The sequence below is a fragment of the Mytilus galloprovincialis genome, chromosome 5 (genome assembly GCF_965363235.1).
Source record: "Mytilus galloprovincialis chromosome 5, xbMytGall1.hap1.1, whole genome shotgun sequence".
In the NCBI taxonomy this organism is placed as follows: Eukaryota; Metazoa; Mollusca; class Bivalvia; order Mytilida; family Mytilidae; genus Mytilus; species Mytilus galloprovincialis.
Window position 1 is genome coordinate 20,277,345 of NC_134842.1, and position 19,904 is coordinate 20,297,248.

A 19,904-nucleotide genomic window follows, 5' to 3' on the forward strand; every position below is an offset into this window, starting at 1 on the left:
GATTCCCCCTTTGTTTTGCATTTGCTTCAAAAGATCCTCGTATATTGCAATTGTTTGGACCCAATATCTTGGAGTTTATTGACCATGTAAACATATCTTACCTGCTTCCGAATCAACAATTTCCTTTTAAAAAGAGTCAATTTTGTACAAATCTGACGACTTTCTAGAAATGGATTTCCAAATTCGTTCTTCACTTTAGAAAGCCTTTGACACCTTTAGAAGAAATCCTTTTGTGTTTTCGTAGCATAATTTACACTTTCAAGACCAAAATATACGGTATCATGCTTGATATGGACTGTTTGTAAAGTACGATATCTGACTTATAAAATGAGCGTACTACCGATATCACATACAGATTCCTACACTGCAACAAGTGTATTACGATATTTCTCCACTCGAGACAGTTAAATTTTATTATTTAAAGTGCGAGGCTTGCCGAGCTTTTTAAATAATTAAAATATATACGTCACAGGTTGGGAATGTAGCCACCAAACCTGGTAACATTTATTTACTTAAAGAAAGTCAAAGAGAAAGTTTTCCAGAAAAATCAGTATTTTCAAACTGAAAAAAAACAGCCATTTTTTAAAAAGGCCATGGCCATTATGAAAAAATGCTTTTTTTATGGCCAGCAGTTTAATTCTTAAAAAGTTTATAATAATGATGCTTCTTGCTAATGTTCACGCTTGTATCATTATTTGCACAATTCTTTCGATTTGCTTGCAAATATCTTCCACAAAATTAGGTAAGGATTTTGCGAGCAAAAAAAATCACGTATGAAACTAACCTAATTTTATTTTTAAAAACCTCACGTGCAAATTATCATATGAGCGTTTGTTTCACGTATGCATTTTATCAGATTGCTCATATGAGCATCTGCTCACATGTTGCACACGTGAATATGAGTTTGATTTTGTTATCTTATTTATTCCAGATGATGATGATTAAATTGTATCTAAAGATAAAAAATATGGCTGCTTCAAATAGGAATATTTTTCAAATTTAAATGAATATCTTAAATATTTTAATTGAAAATAAAATAACTGACAACTCATGTTAATTAAGCGTTATTCTTTAATAACTGTCAATTAGTTATGAGTTTTATATAATTTTGTCTTTTTTATTATTTAAAAATTATGACTAAAACATAACATTACTGTTACATTATAAAACTAATGGAGGGACTTGCAAGATTAGTACATATTGAATGTCTTTGATTACTGTACTGAGTACTGTAATTCAGAAAGTTTAAAAAGGAATTATCTATATACATGTAATACTTATTTGAAGCAATCTGCATACTAATACTCCGATAGTTAGGACTAAAACTGTTCTACATTTCAGAAACTGACACAAAAATGAACATAATGAAATAGAAATGATAACTTACAAATAATTAACCACAGCAACACTGGTTTTATCAGATTCCAACAATGCCATTTTCTTGAAATAGCACGAAATATGGCTTAACATTTTTCATCTCCATCTCCCTCCAAATTGATGCTTTGAATTTGAATTTACATAAAGTACATGACTGGACATGTCATTTTGAAAAAGCTCATTTGTTTTCAAAGTCTTTATTTCAACAAGAGTTTAAGTTTGAAATAGATTTGGACGATAAATGCAAAGTTGTACGTGTCGTCTGCATATAATTCAGTCTCTGTGTGATCTAATGTAAACGGGATATCATTTATATAGATTAAGAATAATAATGGTCCTAATATGGAACCTTTTGCGACCCCAAATGTTACATTACTGTATCCTGATTCAGTAGTTCCAATTTTAACCTTTTGCAATCTATTTGAGAGATAGGATGAAAACCACATAACAGAGTGATCATCACATTTATATAAATTAAGTTTCGATAATAAGATGTTATGGTTAACAGTGTCAAATGTTTTTTTAAAAAATCTAGAAATAAAACAGCAGTGAAATTGCCTTTGTCAAATTCTTCTTTATTCTTCAATTTGTAGGGTAAGGTCTTGTAATAGGCCATCCCGCACAACCAAACCCTTGTGGATGCCCCACATATTAGAGTTTAACAGTAAGACATTGCACAGGGGTGGATCCAGCTATTTTTAAAAGGAAGGATTCAAACTATATTCTATATCATGATATGTACCCTTTCAAATGCATTGATCTTCAAAAAAAGGAGGGTTCCAATCACAGGTACAATTTCATAACAGGCCCAATTCTAACTTTGCCTTTAACAGGCCACTATGCACGAGTGCGGTGATATAGAACGTCGATTCCTACATGTATGCATAATGAAATGTGCACATTTTTCCTTCAAAATCCATAATTATTCTGATAAACACGTTTTTAAATATTATTCATGTCTACTGACTAATTGCAATTTCGAGCGCAGCTTATATTGTACTGTAGTTTCCCTTCTACCATGTCTACGATTTTGAGTAAAATAAGCGCACCAATTGCCAAAGCGCTGTTCTGCCGACATGAATGCAACAGAATACAGAGGGTACGGTAACGTTACGGATCAAGAATTATTTTCCGTTTTAATAAAACTTGACAGATTTTATTAATTATCATCGGAAAATGTCCCGAATGGATATAAGTAATTCAAATTAAACCAGATTTATTATGCTGTATACATGTAACATATGTATTTTAGTCTCTAAATTTACTTCAGGTACATCGACGTAACAATTTCATGATAAGTTATCAAACCTATTTCAGATATAAATTTGAATGATTTTTCTGCAATAATATTCAAACTTAATTTTTTAGCGAAGGCTTGTGGTATGTAAAAAAGTTACAAAATGCTCTTGAATTATAGACACAATAAAAACTAAAGGTGGAAAGTCAAACGCACAAGTCTGGCAAAAATGAACGGACAATGCCATGACAAAAACCGGAAAACGACAAAAGACATAGTTATAGTTTTCCCTGCCTCAAATTTAAAATAACTCAAATGAAATTTATATAGCTATAGATAACATAAAAAGTTATATGATAATGCATATTCATTTACAATATTTTAAAAAAGTTACATCAAAAATTTAATTAAAAATATTTAGATCACGTTTTCAAGTGTTCATCCCGACATCCGTAATTTTTAAAGGGTATAAAATTATGTTACGTCAAGTTGACAAAATTTTCACCACGGCACCAGCATACACATTTATTTGCAATCACTTGTTATCCATTAAATATAAAGTTTCAGATGCTTATATATATTCAATGAATAAACATTATTTCGGCAATCTGTTGATTGTTAACTCAATTCGCAGCGCTTTGTGCAGTAATATATGACTGAGCTTTTTTTTTTATAATATAAAAAAATGTTAAATTATCAATAAGGAAGAAGTAAGAATTAAAATTGATTTAAAAAAAAAATTAATAAACATGATTAAGTGGACGTGGTAGACTTTCAATTAACATAAACCGTCTTCTTTCTAATGTTTATTTTATTCTTAAAAGGGGGCCCTGATAAACACTGGGAAGTTTCACCCGTCCAAATTAATAAACACGACTAGACACGGTCTGACAAAATCTAAACGTACTTTTGTATCCATGTTCTGTTTTTGCTGACACCGTCGTGACGAATCTAAACAGCTCGCTAGAAGATTCAGTCTTGTTTATCTTGACATGCCTTAACGGATTAATTTACCTGATGAGACTATCGATCAGAATGGCGTCTAAACGGTCTTAAAAGTCTTGAGGTTTTTCTATAGAGATAAATCCAGTCAATTAAGATATGATGCGACCAAAATGACCGTTTCAGACTGAAATCGTGCTACTAGTGTATTGTAGTTACGACATAAGGAACATATCCGATATTATCTCTGAAACGGCTATTCCATAACGGTCAACCAACTCGTGATGGCGTGTGTAACATTTACGAAGGGATCACTTCAACTTAGCCATTATGAACTCTTCGATTTATAGCTTCCTTGTGAGTAACAATCCTCTATCAAGTAAATATTCATTTGAACATGTACATCTTACAGTCATTTCATACACCAAATATAGTTGACCTATTGTTTATAGTATCTGAGTTTTGAACATGAAAACTTAACCTTGCTCACTAAACCATGTAACGAAGTCGAGGTTCAGTGAAAACTGTCCATCAGGCATGAGGACGTTGCAAGGTGTACACATACCAAATTTGGTTGTCATGTTACTCACAAAAAGAGAGGGAATTACATTACAAAAAAAATGTTAACTTTTGTTCAAGTTTTCTTTGAAATGGAGGTCAAGGACAGAGGACATATGAAAGATGGAAATTTTATAACATAAGGCATCTCTAAACAAAGTTTGAATCATCCAGCTCGTCTTCATTCTGAAATATTAAGCTCTTAATTAGTTAGTTAATACCATTGTGGCCACAGCCGTATGATCACTATCCCTATGTCCAGCTTACTGCAACAGAAGTTGCAGGTTCGAAAAAAACCAGAGAAAAGAAGGCAATACATTAAAATTCGGTGTTTTGCGTTTGCGCTAATTGATATTTCATATGCGCCATAAAGCCTATTTCATTTGAGTCACACTATATGGACCAAATTTCATTTGCGCCACAGACCATATTTCTTTCGAGCCAGACCATATTTCATTTGCGCCAGACTATATTTTTAGCCCCACAGACCATAATTCATTTGTGCCAGACCATATTTCTTTTACGCCACAGACTGTATTTCATTTGCGCTAAAAAAATATTCATTTGTGCCAATAATAAGGGTGAACAGCATAAATAAAATATCAATGTTGAAAAGGTAATTTGAATAAAAGCATTACAATATAAGAATAAGAACATTTAGTTTGATTTTCCATTAGACTAACTGTCACAATTCAAATGACACAAACGTTAAGAACTTTAGTTAAATCGTTTGTCTACAACAGTGAGCTATACCATTTACCGTTACCGCACAATAAATAAAGTCAACAATAGTATACAACTGTTCAAATGTCATAAATCGATAAAGAGCAAAGAGGAAAACAATGGAACAAAATTGCTCAATTTTCAGTTTGGCGGAAAATGTTTTATTGTTATTATTGTCATTTCATCATTAATATTTTAACCGAATTTTCATTGGTCTATATCAAAACGTTTCTTTTGGTTGTTTTCAATTCATAGTTTCTACAACTTAAGATTATTTTTTAAATTAGGAAACGAGAGTATCAGGTAGTTGTGTACAACCCTTTTTTTTATTTTTGCATGTAAATGATTATACTGTGTCTCATATTTATAGTACTTTGGTTTAATAAGGAAAGTTATCAATTTTCTCTTATAACAAGGACAATCACAGTATATAGGATAATTTTGCATTTTGTTTTAAGATAGGGCGTTGTTTTTAGTTGTTCATTATTCACTTTATATTGTCCTGTATAAAGCATGAAGATAAAGACTGTAAAAGAGGGACGAAAGATACCAAAGGGACAGTCAAACTCATAAATCGAAAATAAACTGACTACGCCATGGCTAAAAATGAAAAAGACAAACAGACAAACAATAGTACACATGACACAATATAGAAAACTAAAGAATAAACAATTTATTTGTCAGGTAAATTTTGCTGTTAAGTGTCTACTGCAAAAGTATCGAGAACGTTTCCAATTATCAGGTGTATCATTCGTAATGTAATTCTAAAGTTAAGTTTCTGATTCATTGGCACTTAATTCAATTCAGATATTACAAATGTCTAGCAATACCAGCTTAAGTAGCATTAGTTATCATGATGTACACATACTGTTGGACTTTGTTATTATTGGGTATCTTATAATTATCAGTCATCTGGTTTTTTCTGTTGTTCTATTATCGCCTTAAAACAGATAAGATATTTCTGAATAAAGACAACCACTGTTAAAAAATCATAAATCGATTGATAGAAAACAAATTTGGGTTACAAACTTAAACCGAAGGAAAACATCCATTATAAGAGGGGAAAACGGATCAATAGAAATGCTGAAGGTCAACAAAAACAAACGCTAATGCAACATAAACTGTACATAGAGACAATCTATTAAATAACAACTGCTAATTCCTGACTGGGGACAGGCCATCTTAAGAACAAATTATGAGTAAATCCTAGTTTTGTGGCTATCAAAACATTGCGCTTAAAGGACAACATTACATGACAGAAATACAGTGAAATAAATACAAGAACACTCTGGACAGGGAAACACATAAATAAATTTCAAATATACTTATAAAGCATTTATTTGTAACGTTTGCATAAATATATGTATTACATTTAACAAAACAATCATTAGTAATATTCTGATATAAACATGAATAAATGCTACTTGCAAGAATACACAACAGAGACTTTCAGTCTAAAAAAATAAATCATTTTAAATTTACAAATAAATAATAATTTCATAAGAAAACTAGATCATGAAAATCATGTTTTAAGTACATTATTTAGATGATAACTATGATATCTATAAGACATGTATATAGTTATATACATTTTCTTTTGTACTTGATACATTTCTCTGAATCAAGTAATGTAAAATAAGGATAATATCATCATTCTTCTATCATGAGTTTGGACAATTTGGACACCACATTGAGTGTTTTCAAAGTAGCATTCTGATTTCTGCTAGGACATAAGATCTTTAAATAACAAATGTCTAATTCATTATACATAATTCATTGGTAGGCATTGGGGTAAAGTATCGTTGGTAATACTGTATCATAAAAACTACTTTAAAATACGTTTTCCACCAAAATATTGAATATTATAGCACCATAGGCTTCAATAGGTGACTTGATGGTCGCAAATGCCCATTTATGCGTCACCAGTACACTTAATTTGTGACCATCAAATCACCAATTGATGCCGTCTGAGCTTAAAATATAATACAGTTGTCTCCTAAATATACCATTCATTGTCAGGCAACAAGGGAAAGAATCATTGGTAATGCTGTATCATAAAATCTACTTGAAATACTTACATATTTTTGAAAAATTCAAAATCAACCATCTGAATTAGTGAACAGGGATTTCTTGATTAAATGTAAGAAAGAGGAAACAGTAAAAACATTTAGAGAATGATTTTTTCTAGTATGTCGTCAAATCAAACAGGAAAATGTATAATATATATATATAACTACTGTACTACTTTCCTCTTCAATATAGCATTTGGAACATAAGTGGTTCATTACCTGCATCTGTCTAGTGAAAGCTTTATAAAGACATTGATAAAAATTAAATACTTGGTAATATGACATTGAGTTAGACTTTCGTTCAATAGAGGATAGTAGCTACTCTTTTATTTAATTTTTATTGTCAGATATTTGGAATTCCGGAAGTCATATTTATTTAGTGTACTGCCAATAACATATTATGTACGCCTTTAACCCTTTTCCTTTTTTATCTTATTAAATATAGTTTAGAAAAAAATATTTAAAAATCTTATAAAATTCTTGTAATTTTTTCATAGTTTTTGAATTAATAAAAGTGTCAATGATAAAAAATATCATGAATATGGAGATAATCAATTCTCACCAAAACAATTATCTTCTGCGTTTTCTCATCAATAAGAGGTCCTCTTAATAAGTCAATAATGATTAAATAACTTGCTTATACTAAGCAGGTAATGAAAATAATAATGCTTTCAAAAGTTTATTAACAAATTTAACAACAGTTACATATGTAAAGAATGCTTGAGTTTAATGCTTAAGAATTTCATCAATTGTAGTATAACTTATTAAAACAATAACATGTTGTCAGGTCAATTAATGTATAAGAATATTTAATGAAATCATTTAAAGGATGATAAACATTGCCCACTCTCTTTTGCAATAGGATATCTTTAATAAGACTGCTATTCTATCATTCATTTCTACCAATGCATTCACAATAGAAACCAGAAGTGCAAAAATAATCAAAATCAATAGATAAAATTTAATTGAAATGAACGATGAAAATAAATGTAAAGAATAGAGTTTAATAAGAGCATATTTTTCAACATATAAAACAATTCTACAATCCTTATTTTAGCCATGGCGTTGTCAGTTTATTTTCCCTCTTTGAGTTTGACTATCCCTCTGGTATTTTTTCGTCCCTCTTTTAATGTAATTCTTATTTGACTGATCAATGAATTAAATAATAAAGGCTGGATACTTTAGTTCACACATATTGCCTTTAACTTTATAAATCACAGAGGAATTTATTAGCCATTTCAATTAGGTGAAACAATCCAACTAAAATAATCTTTAACTTATGTTTCAAAAATAATTGTATAAGGCAAAGTGTCACTAGAACATTGATAGAATGAATCCAAAATGAGACTGTTGGACAATTAACTTTCCGTCTTATTAAACCTTTTCTATTGTCTGTTGACTTGCCCTCACAAAACAAAACATACATTGTAATATACAAAATGTCAAGGACAATGCAAACAAACATATCAAATTAATTTGAGTTTCTTTCATCCTCCCATCCATTAGTTTTAGTACAAATGTATAGTAACTGTAGCACTATGGTTTTAGATTTGAACATAGAATTCATGCAATTCAATTATTTAACGATAAAGCTTTACACAAAAATCAGTACTTTTTTTCTGCAGGGAAAATAAATCTCACTAGATATAATATCTTCTCAAAAACAAAAAGTACAAACAATAAACATAAAAAATGGTACTATAAGCATTGAATAACATTTGTTCAGTATTTTCAACATCTATGATATAATGTTTCACTTAAAATCTCCATTAAGTCTCCAATCTGAGCTTTGACCACATAATTCACATTATGACATATGTAAAAAAATAATCCACACTCCATCTCTATTCTAAGTTTTGGTCAATTAATCCACATGACATATATATAACATAATACACATAACTTAAAGCTATAGAAGAAAATAGTTTCATTCATCCACTCTTTACAAAAACAACATTTAACATGCATAGAATACAATAACAATATACATAACACTATATAAAAATGCAAATTCATATTTAACATTTGTTTGTTAAGAGAATATACATATCTACAAAAACAATGTAACAACTAAACTACACCTCATGTCTGTTCCTTTTTGTATATATAAAAGTTGTCATAGAAAAATATTCTCTTTTTCATAATAATAAATTCTTATTCTTGGTTTCTTCGTTTTCAATGAGATCAAACTATATTATACATATTTTCAGGGTTTATACATCACACAATGCAGATCTATGCAAAATAAAAACTATAATGAATACAGCTTGTGAGCAACAAAGGAGAGTCATTAAATTCAAGGTAAAAAATACTGTACTGAGTTATGTCTCTTAGAATGTAATCACACCAATCTAAAGATGGTCTGTATAAGTTGTTCTTCATTTGTTGATTACTTTATTTTTTTTACCCATTATTTTCAATTCTGTAAACCCTCATTCATACTCTCTTTAAAAGGAAGTAGCACTATTTATCATCTAAAATCTCAATTACTATTTTAAATGAAACTTTTATCTTTTTTTCAAAATATTATGATTTTACATGCATGTTCTCTCTAAATTAAGAATATTGTATTTTTGCAGTTAGGTAGTATGAAACAAATAATAATCAATATCAGTTGTGACAGAACAATTTGAATACTGTTTGTAATGTAAATAAATGTTTGTAATATTTTCCTTTTAATTTTTTCTGTCTGCAATATTTAATAATATAATATATTATTGATACTTTTTATTTTCTTTACAATATATATATATTTATTGATAATATATAAATTCTTACAGGAATAGTAACAGCTGAATTTTATCATTTTGTTCTTAATACTGTTGAACTTTATGCTTAACATTGAAATGGGGGAAAAATTTAAAAGGCACACAGTCCTTGATAATACCTGTTGATTATTATTTTACGTTTTGGCTCATTATGAAAAATATCTGCATAAGGTTGATGTTTATAAAGAAACACATGTGCATTTGAAATTTGGTGTTCATCAGAAACTTTAAAATCAATGTTTGGTTCACATGACCACTTCTTATCCAATCATGTTGCAAAATTTGAACATAAATACTTTTCACAAAATTGGATAATAATATCAAAGTAAAATTTACAAGCAATAAGAAATAAAAAAATATGTTAATGTTTCAAGGATTGAAACATAGAGTTTAAAAAAATGGAAAAGTCTAAAGTCTTTTTTGAAACTTTGACAGTCTTTAAAATTTACATGTTGCCTGTATATAAATAAACAATAAATATCTTACAGGAATATTGCAATGTATCTATCAATTTTATTAACTTTTTCTATTTGCAGTTACCAGTTCCCATTTGAGCAATTTGGCAGCCATTACAATTTTAAGATTACACATTACATATGAATCTGCTAATGAGCACATTAAAATATTGCTTATCTAAGCATATTCTGTAATTAGTTTCATAAATGGTTGTTATTTTTATTTTCTTTCTAATATTGGCGAGTAAACCAGGCTGTCTTAACATAATCAGTAAGTTTGTGAGCTTCCATTCAAGTTTTCAAAGTATAATTCTATTCACAATATAAACAAGTTAAATTCTATCATTTAAATTAAACAAGTAAAATTATTGGCGGAAAGACATTTCTTAACATGCTCTGCAAAAGATTTATTAAACATAAAAATGAGTAATCTGTCATTCTAACATTTAAAAATCCCGCCAAATAATACAATTTTGAATAACCTGGTTATGTGCTGCTATGTGTCTGGTAAGCATTTACTGTTCTGAATATTTTATCCAATTCTTATATAACATTTTCTCAAGAAAATTTGGAAAACTACAATTGATGCTCCTTCAAATTAAGCACTTTTTCAAACATTATCAATACAGGACTTTTTCTCGACTGTGAGATCTTATACACTGATCTACAGCATCTAATACCTCTGCTGCTGCTTCGTTTATAACTTGAGATAAAATCTTTGTTGTCATCTGATGAATTTTGAAATCTGATAAGTTAAATCCATCATCTTCAACCTGCTTCATGACCTGTAAAATATTAAAATTTATTTAGATTAACGAGCCTTCCACATTTTTTTGCCAGGGCCAAAATGTCCAGGTCTTTCAATTATTTGTTTAACAAGGTTGATCATATCATTACAACCTTTTAATCTGACTTTATTATTTATTATTGTTTATCCCTATGTTCAATACTTCACATCTCCTTCATTATAATTCATAATTGATTGATAAAACTTTACCTAGTGGCTAACCTTTTTACCCAAAAATACTGTTCTACCTAGATTTATTGCAAACTAAATGAAACATCTCCTCTTGGTCAATGTATCTAAACTTTTGTCAGTTCTATTGTCCAATTGGAGAAATACGATAGCTATTGTTCTCTGTGTAGTATATTTACTTAGCTTGGACCTTTAAATTTTGTTATAGAAATCCATCACTCATTGATTAATTTCCCTGAATAAGAAAAATATCTTTTAAGTTGATGAAAATAGTTAATACAGACATCAACTCTCAGAACTGTATTTAATGATGTATTTATACAATATCAGTAATATATTGTCAATCTGTTTTATATAAACATTGATTGAATCATCAAAGTATGATTTCTGGTATATTTGGTTAGAATTGTTTTTATTGAAAATTCAATTTAAAAAAAATATTTGTAAAACAAATTTCATTAGGAACAATGTTGAAAATTTTGTGAAATATCAACTTTTAATGTTGTCAAGAATTAAAAAAAAACTAATACATAAATTAATTCTGATCTGGCCACCTCACAATCATTCAATGTCCAAAATGTATTTGTAATGTTATTCATGATAACTGGACAAGTGAGAAACTGACACTGCCAATGCAACTGGTGATCCTTCAAATGCAAATTTATTTAGAGAAACATTTATATTTCCAGGGTTTAAAATACTAAGTATGCTTGGAGGAACAAACAAAATATTTTCTATTATATTCCTTGTTTTTAATCTGTAATAATATGTTATATTTCATAAAAGGATGCTGGAGTTTTAATTAATAATCAATATAAGCAATAACCAAAGTTTAAAAAATTTGTCTCTAGAAACCAAAATTGTTATCCGAATACTTTTTCTCCAGCATCCTCATATACATAAAACCTGTTTGTGGCATATATAAAAAAAAATGATGTATATGTCCTTTGAACACAAACATATTGAGTGTTTACTTCATTAAGTGCTTTCATTGGTGAAGTGACAGTTTCATAATGACAGAAATTACAAGGAAAAACTTGAAGAAAATAGGCACTTTCATCTAATCTCTGTGGGATTTCTATAATTATTGTTCATCAATGTCAGTGGTTTTTTTTTAATTATCTTTTTATCAATCTAACATTATACTGGGAAACTGAGTTAGTCTGTGTATATATATATATGAAACCCAGGTGGTCGTGTGGTCTAGCGGGATGGCTACAGTGCAGGCGATTTGGTGTCACGATATCTCAGTAGCATGGGTTTGAATCCCGGCGAGGTAAGGACAAAAAATTTGCGAAAGCAAATACAGATCTAACATTGTTGGATTGATGTTTAGACGAGTTGTATAAACATTATGTACACAGCCATGTATCACCATCATTGCTGGTGATCCGATGGATACATCTGTTGTAGAGTTGTCACTGACTCAGACATACTTAAAAATATAATTATTTTCTGTGACTGTATCTTACATTAATTTGTAGGATCCTTTACTATGGATAATTTAGCCGATCTGTAAAAATAACATCTCCATGCCTTGTATATCATGTACTGTAGTACGGCGCTAGATTAAAACTGACGAGGAAAGGTAACACACAGCCACCAAAAGCTTCATTATTGAAGCCCAGGTGGTCGTGTGGTCTAGCGGGATGGCTACAGTGCAGGCGATTTGGTGTCACGATATTTCAGTAGCATGGGTTCGAATCCCGGCGAGGGAAGAACAAAAAATTTGCAAATTTACAGATCTAACATTGTTGGGTTGATGTTTAGATGAGTTGTATATACATTATGTACACAGATAATTTAGCCGATCTGTAAAAATAACATCTCCATGCCTTATAGTTTATTAGCCGGATAAGACACTGAGGTGAACAGATGTGTTTTCATGAGCTCCATCTCGTTTACAAAATGGAGCTAAATTTCTTGTTGTATATGTGAATCAAAATCATATCAACATTGTTTATTGGAATTATTAGATATTAAGACAAAATGGATTTCAATTCTACATTTGTGAACAACTTATTTACATCTTTTTCTGGTGAATTTTCTGGATTTGAAAGTGATGACTATAAATGCTACCTAAACAACTGTGATCTATACTCAATTGAGGACTGTACAGATAGAACATTGTCAATTGTTGTCAATTTTAGCAGTGAGAAAATATACTTTATTTTTGAAAACATTATTTTTCAAAATTATGACAGAAATTTGTTTATTCAGAAAGACAGGAACGGATTTGTATATAATTTCATTTATGAAGGGAATAAAGTTGTGATTACTATACAGTTCGTCTGCAACACTTCATATTCAAGGAAAAGGATGTGGGAATTGGTTCAATGAAGAATTTAGTGTTTTAGGAAAACAATTACACAATGAGGTAACATATTTCCAAACTTCTTTAATAGAAAATAATGCTGACCAGATGTGTACTGGAAACCTTTTATTAGAGTCAATGATAAGCTTTGACAGTTCAGTAACAGACCCAAAGTTATTAGTAACAGATATGTCAAACACTCTGATAACATCAACCCCAATTAGAAACTCGTCTTAAACAGTACTTTTCGTAATCTACAAAATCTAGATCATTACAACCTAGATTTGCAACAAGAAGTAATTGATTTAAAACAAATGGTTGAATCAATTATCAAAACAATCCATTCAAACAAGCAGGATCAAAGTCTCCCTATTTCAAAAACTGTTAATTCGTCAACACAAACTGTTAGTACTCAGACAGAAGAACAGGAAAAGACACTGAAGACCCGGCATACTTCGATGCACATTGAATATAGAACTGTTTCCACACAGATCTACCAACCCATTGGATCTGAAGAAACACGTTTTGACCCTCCTCCACATAATGTAGTAGACTACCAACCAAAACCAAAACCTCAAAAACCTGAATCAAGTAAAACAGAATTCGGACCAACAGATTACTCAAATGACAATACTGTTCCCATTCCCAATCGTTTCACTGGTGAAAACAACAAAATCACACTAATAATTGGGAGTTCCATTTTAAAGGGTATTCAACCCCGTGGACTACAAAACACTGAGGTATGTACCAACAGAGGAGCCAACATAGATAGACTGATAGATGTACTACAAAAGAAGGATATGTCAACATACAGAACAATTATTATCCATATTGGTGGAAATGACTTAGATATTAATGGTGACAATCTCCAAAGCATAAGAGATAATTACGAAGCTCTTTTATATTTACTGAATTTCAAATGTCACCCACATTGTAAATTTGTAGTTTCTGGAATTCTACCCAGAAAAGGACTTAATATGCATAACTTGAATGAAATGCTGAAAGACCTATGTGAACAGTTTAACTTACAATTTATTGATCATACAAACATGTTTTATGATAAGAATTACAATCTTTCTTATTCTTTTTTTCATCATGATGGAATTCATTTGTCAAAAAAAGGGACATCAGCGTTCCTAAGATCAGTCAACATGCATGTTAGTATATTAAAGCATACAGATCAATCAGATAGGTATTGTGTTCACTGTGGTGAACCAAATCATAATTCAAAATCATGTAGACATGGTAGAAAGGTTCTTTGTCACTCTTGTAACAATTTTGTTCACAAAGAAAAATTCTGTGAATTTTATAATTAGGGTGATGGCAAAGAAGGCAAAGCCCTACACAATCAAATTTTGAAAAATTCTTTTGAAATTTTAAACCACATATGTCAAGAATGTAATAATATTTCCTGCGCATGTCTCTATTGTATTAAGGATTTAGTTTATCAGAAAATTGAAACCAGCTGTTCAAAATCTTTTTACCAATTATCTAAGCATAAGGATGTAATTAATAACTCTGATAAAATTACATCAGCATTAAATCAATTTGATACAACCTCTCAGCAGGTACCAGACCTATCCCCATCTTTGCCATCTCAAGTTTCTCAAGACATAATGTACAAAACAAATACTTTTGTAATACAAGTCACTGAGGACACTTTTAGTATTGAGGATTTTTTTATATTTTTATTTACTTATTATATAATATGTGTATCATGTTTATGTGTTATTGACAATACTTATCTTATTGATAAGGATACAGAAAATGATGATCTTGTAACATATGGATTTAACAAATGCAAATGTCTTAAAATATGTTCCCACAATGTTAATAGATTGGAATGCAAGTTTGATGAGATTAGATACAATCTAATGTCCACTCCAAATCCCCCAGATATAATTGGTTATTGTGAAACTTTTTTGGGTAAAAATACTTCTGATAGAAAAATAGATATACCTGGATATATTTTACAAAGGAAAGATAGACAATCCGATGGTGGGGGTGGCTGGGCTGTCTATTTAACAGAAACCACCTCCTTTTCTAGAAAAAAATGATTTTGAAATAAGTAATATTGAAACTATGTGGTTTGAAGTTAAACCCAGCTATAAGAAATATTTTTTATTGTGCTTTGTTTATAGGCCACCAAAGTCATTAATTGGTTGGATAGATAAGTTTGAGAATGAGATTAAGATTGCAATGAAATATAATTCAGATGTAATACTTATGGGAGATTTTAACATAAATTGTTTACTACCCAATAAAATTCCACAAAGATGGTTAACTGCTCTAGAAACTTATAACTTTCAACAGGTAATTAAGGAACCAACTAGAGTAACAAATGAATCAAAAACTTTGATTGACCATATATATGTCACTAGTTTAAGCATAGAGACTCATGTTTCTAAATATTCTATTAGTGATCACTATCCAATATGTATGACAAGACAAGAGAAATTGTATGATAAAAAACATTCTCATTCAACAATCACTTATAGAAATTTTAAGACTTTTAATGAGCAAAATTATTTAAAAGATTTAAAAAGTGCACCTTTTCAACATATTGAATTTGAAAATGACCCATCTGTTTGTATTGAAATGTGGTACAACATTTTTAATAACATTTTAAATAAACATGCCCCTATTGTGAAAAAGAGGGTAAAAAAAGACAGACAGCCTGAATGGTACAATAAAGAAATCTCATATGCAAGAAAAATGAGAGATAAATATCACTCAATGGGAATGTGGGCTGAATATAGATTCTGGAGAAACAGAACAAAACATATTATTGATAAATCTAAACAGAAATGTTATAATGATATGATAAAAGACTCAAAAGATTCTAAAACACTATGGAAATGTATTCACAGCCTAAATCCATCTAATCCATCAAAACCACATGAACTTATTACAACTGGAGACCATAAAACAACCGATCATAAAAAATTGCTAATACGTTCAATAATTATTTCACCTCATGTGTTGAAAAATTAAGGCATAGTAGGGCACCAATCAACTCAAATTTTAATACTCTGACAAACTATGTACAAATGAAATTCTTGAAAAAAGGCATAATAAATTCATCATTCCTCCAGTAAAAGTTTCAGAACTATTTGCTGAAATAACTAAACTAGATGTTAAGACATCTTCTGGTACTGACAATATAGGTCCTAAGATTTTAAAACTTAGTGCTCCTTACATAGCATCTTCCTTAACATACATTTTTTAATCGAATGATTGATACTGGTATTTATCCATCTGTTTTAAAAAATGCCAAAGTAGCTCCAATTTTCAAATCTGGTGAAAAAAATGTAGCTAGCAATTACAGACCAATATCTGTTTTACCAACATTATCAAAATTAATTGAGAGACATGTATCAAAACATCTGTATAAATATTTGACAAAGTTTGATATTTTACACCCTTCCGAGTCTGTTTTTAGACTCAACCATTCATGTCAAACTGCCCTCATTAATATTATTGATAAATGGCTACACGAAATGAATAATGGAAATATCAATTTGGCAGTCCTCTTGGATTTTAAGAAAGCTTTTGATGTTGTTGATCATGAAATTCTATGTAAAAAACTTCTAATTTATGGCTTCCATGAAGATACTGTTGATTTTTTAAAATCATATTTGAGTGAAAGAACACAGCAAGTCCATATAAATAATCAGTTTTCTAATAAAAAGTTTATAAATTTTGGTGTTCCACAGGGCTCAATACTTGGTCCCATTTTGTTTGTTTTGTTCATAAATGACCTTCCATTACACATCAAAAACTGCCATACAGACTTGTATGCTGATGACACAACTATGCATATATCAGGAAAGACTATTGGTGACATGCAATTAAAAGTACAAGATGATCTCCAATGTGTTGAAAAATGGTGTCATGAAAATAGCATGTTCATAAATTCAGATAAGACGAAATGTATGGTTATAGGTACAAGACAAAGGCTGCGTTTAAATCAAGCAGATCCAGTTCTAACTATTGAGAATAATATTCTTCAAAAATCATCAATTGAAAAACTTTTAGGTGTTAGAATTGACTCTAATCTGTCCTGGACAGGCCATATTAATTACTTATGTTCATCAATTTCATCAAGAATTTTTTTACTCTCTAAAATCAAGAAATTTCTAAATATTGATCTAAGAAAATTATTTTATAATGGTTATATTCTCCCACTGATAGATTATTGTTGTATTATTTGGAGTCTTTGTGCTAAAAATGAGCTAGTCAGAATAATAAAATTTCAAAAAAGGGCTGCAAGACTTATTTTAGATGCTGATCCACTTTCATCATCAGCTCCACTGTTTAAACAGCTTGGATGGATGACAGTAGAGAACAGAATCTCATACCACAAATCAGTTTTGATGCATAAATGTCTTAAGAATGAAGCCCCTGTATATCTCACTGAAAAGTTTAAAGAAATGCCAGAAATAAACCAATATTGTTTGAGAAATGCCTCTTGCAAAAATTTACAAGTTCCAAAAGCCAAAACAGAGCTTTATAAGAAATCTTTTATATATTCAGGATCTATTTTATGGAATAACTTACCAATATCCCTGAAAAAATCAACCTCAAGTACAAGCTCATTCAAAAAAGATTTAAAAAATTACTTGATGGAACATTAAGAAGCTGTGCGTTTTTTATATGCATAATAATTTTCACACACTTACTCAAACTTATGATATTGTTGATGCCAATACTATACATGTCATATATGAATTTGTAACTTTTACCTGTTTTGAAAATTGTATATTTCATAACAATTTTTTATTTCATTATTCATGTATGTGTGTCTGTTTGATATTTTGTAATTGTTTGTTATATTTCATTGTATTTTATGAGGGCCTCAGGGAAGATTAGCTTTACAGCTAACTGTGTAACCCTCTTTAAATAAAGAATTATTATTATTATTATTATTATTATATATCATGTACTGTAGTACGACGCTAGATTAAAACTGACGAGGAAAGGTAACACACGGCCACTGAAAGCTTTATTATTGAAGCCCAGGTGGTCGTGATGTCTAGTGGGACGGCTACAGTGCAGGCGATTTGGTGTCATGATATCTCAGTAGCATGGGTTTGAATCCGGGCGAGGGAAGAACCAAAAATTTGCTTTCGCAAATTTTCATCATACCAGAGACATTTAATACATGAGAGTGTACAAGATACAGTAGCTTAGGTTACAAGAGAAATAAGAAAATGCATATGACTGCAGCTAAATTAGGAGATAAGTAATTTATGAATTAAAATATATTGTGAACTAGTAAAGACAACAAATAAATCATGGGCTGCACTTATACTCACATGTATAAAAATAAAAAGAAGTGGTATGATTGTGGACAAATGTTGTTGTGTTGTGATGATTTATTTGTATTCTTGTCTTTCTTTTTTGCTTATGTGTTTTGTCTTTATATGTAATTTTTTTCACATATTCATGATATGTGTTTGATTTTGTAGTCATTAAGATTAGAACACGATGTTGACTGCAATATTTTTTGACATTTTGGACTATTATGTTTGTTTGTTTCATGTGATTATCATACTGTTGAAAGGTTAAGTTAGCTATAAAACCAGGTTTAATCTATCATTTTCTATATAAGGAAATGTCTGTACCAAGTAATAAATATGACATTTGTTTTCCATTTGTGCAAAATGTTTGAGCTTTTGATTTTGCCATTTGGTTACAGGCTTTCCTTTTTGGATTTTCCTTGGAGTTCAGTATTTTTTGTGATTCTGCTTTTTACATAGCAGAAAGAATAACACAATTAATCATGTGTTCTTTGTTTCTGAATTCAGTGTGTCATAGGGCCTACAACAATATTTTGTTTAAGGTTTTCTTGAAAAATAATTACAGAAGGTAGCTCAGTTTTTGTAGGTAGGTCACTTTATTGGTTTTGTTTTATCACAAGGTTATTTCAACAACACTTGAACATATTTAAATAGTAAATGTTTTGAACTTAAACAAGGATGTAAAATACAGCACATAAAATGGAAACCAGGCTCGCCAGGTATCCAATGTATTCTCCCAACAACAGGAAGCCAGCTTAGATAGCCTTAGTCTTAATTACATTAGGCCATACCAATTCAATTCCTTGTTCGACGGACCCGCCCGCACCTATTTTTTTCAAAACAGTTTAAAAAAAAAAATTATAGTCAGCTTCCCGCATCCCGAAATGTAACCATGTAAATATTATAAAAAGATATCAACATTTGTTTTTTTAAAATCAGTCTAACCAGTATATACAAATGATATAACGATTTTAAACCTATAAGCACCCCATCACACTGTGTAAATATCTGTGAGAATATTTGTTTCAGCATGAAATCAATGTATCCCACGTGGGAGTGGTCTGATATAAATATATAACAGCGGAAATACCTGTACAGAACAAAACATTGGTTTCTTTCCCCCTTACTTATATTCCCTATCAAAAAATGTTCGTTGGGTAGAATAAAGTACAAAGAACTTCT

The 19,904-nt window shown here is 30.1% G+C and overlaps 1 protein-coding gene across 2 annotated transcripts in view; it reads right to left on the reverse strand.

Annotated features, from left to right (window-relative positions):
* Positions 1–6,159: 6,159 nt before the first annotated feature.
* LOC143075362 (uncharacterized) overlaps positions 6,160–19,904 on the reverse strand; it is a 34,340-nt gene continuing 20,595 nt past the window's right edge. For both annotated transcript variants that reach the window (XM_076250755.1, XM_076250754.1), the window contains exon 12: positions 6,160–10,914. In XM_076250755.1, coding sequence (XP_076106870.1) covers positions 10,750–10,914 — 165 coding nt within the window. In that variant the 3' untranslated portion in view covers positions 6,160–10,749. The remainder of the gene's footprint in view (positions 10,915–19,904) is intronic.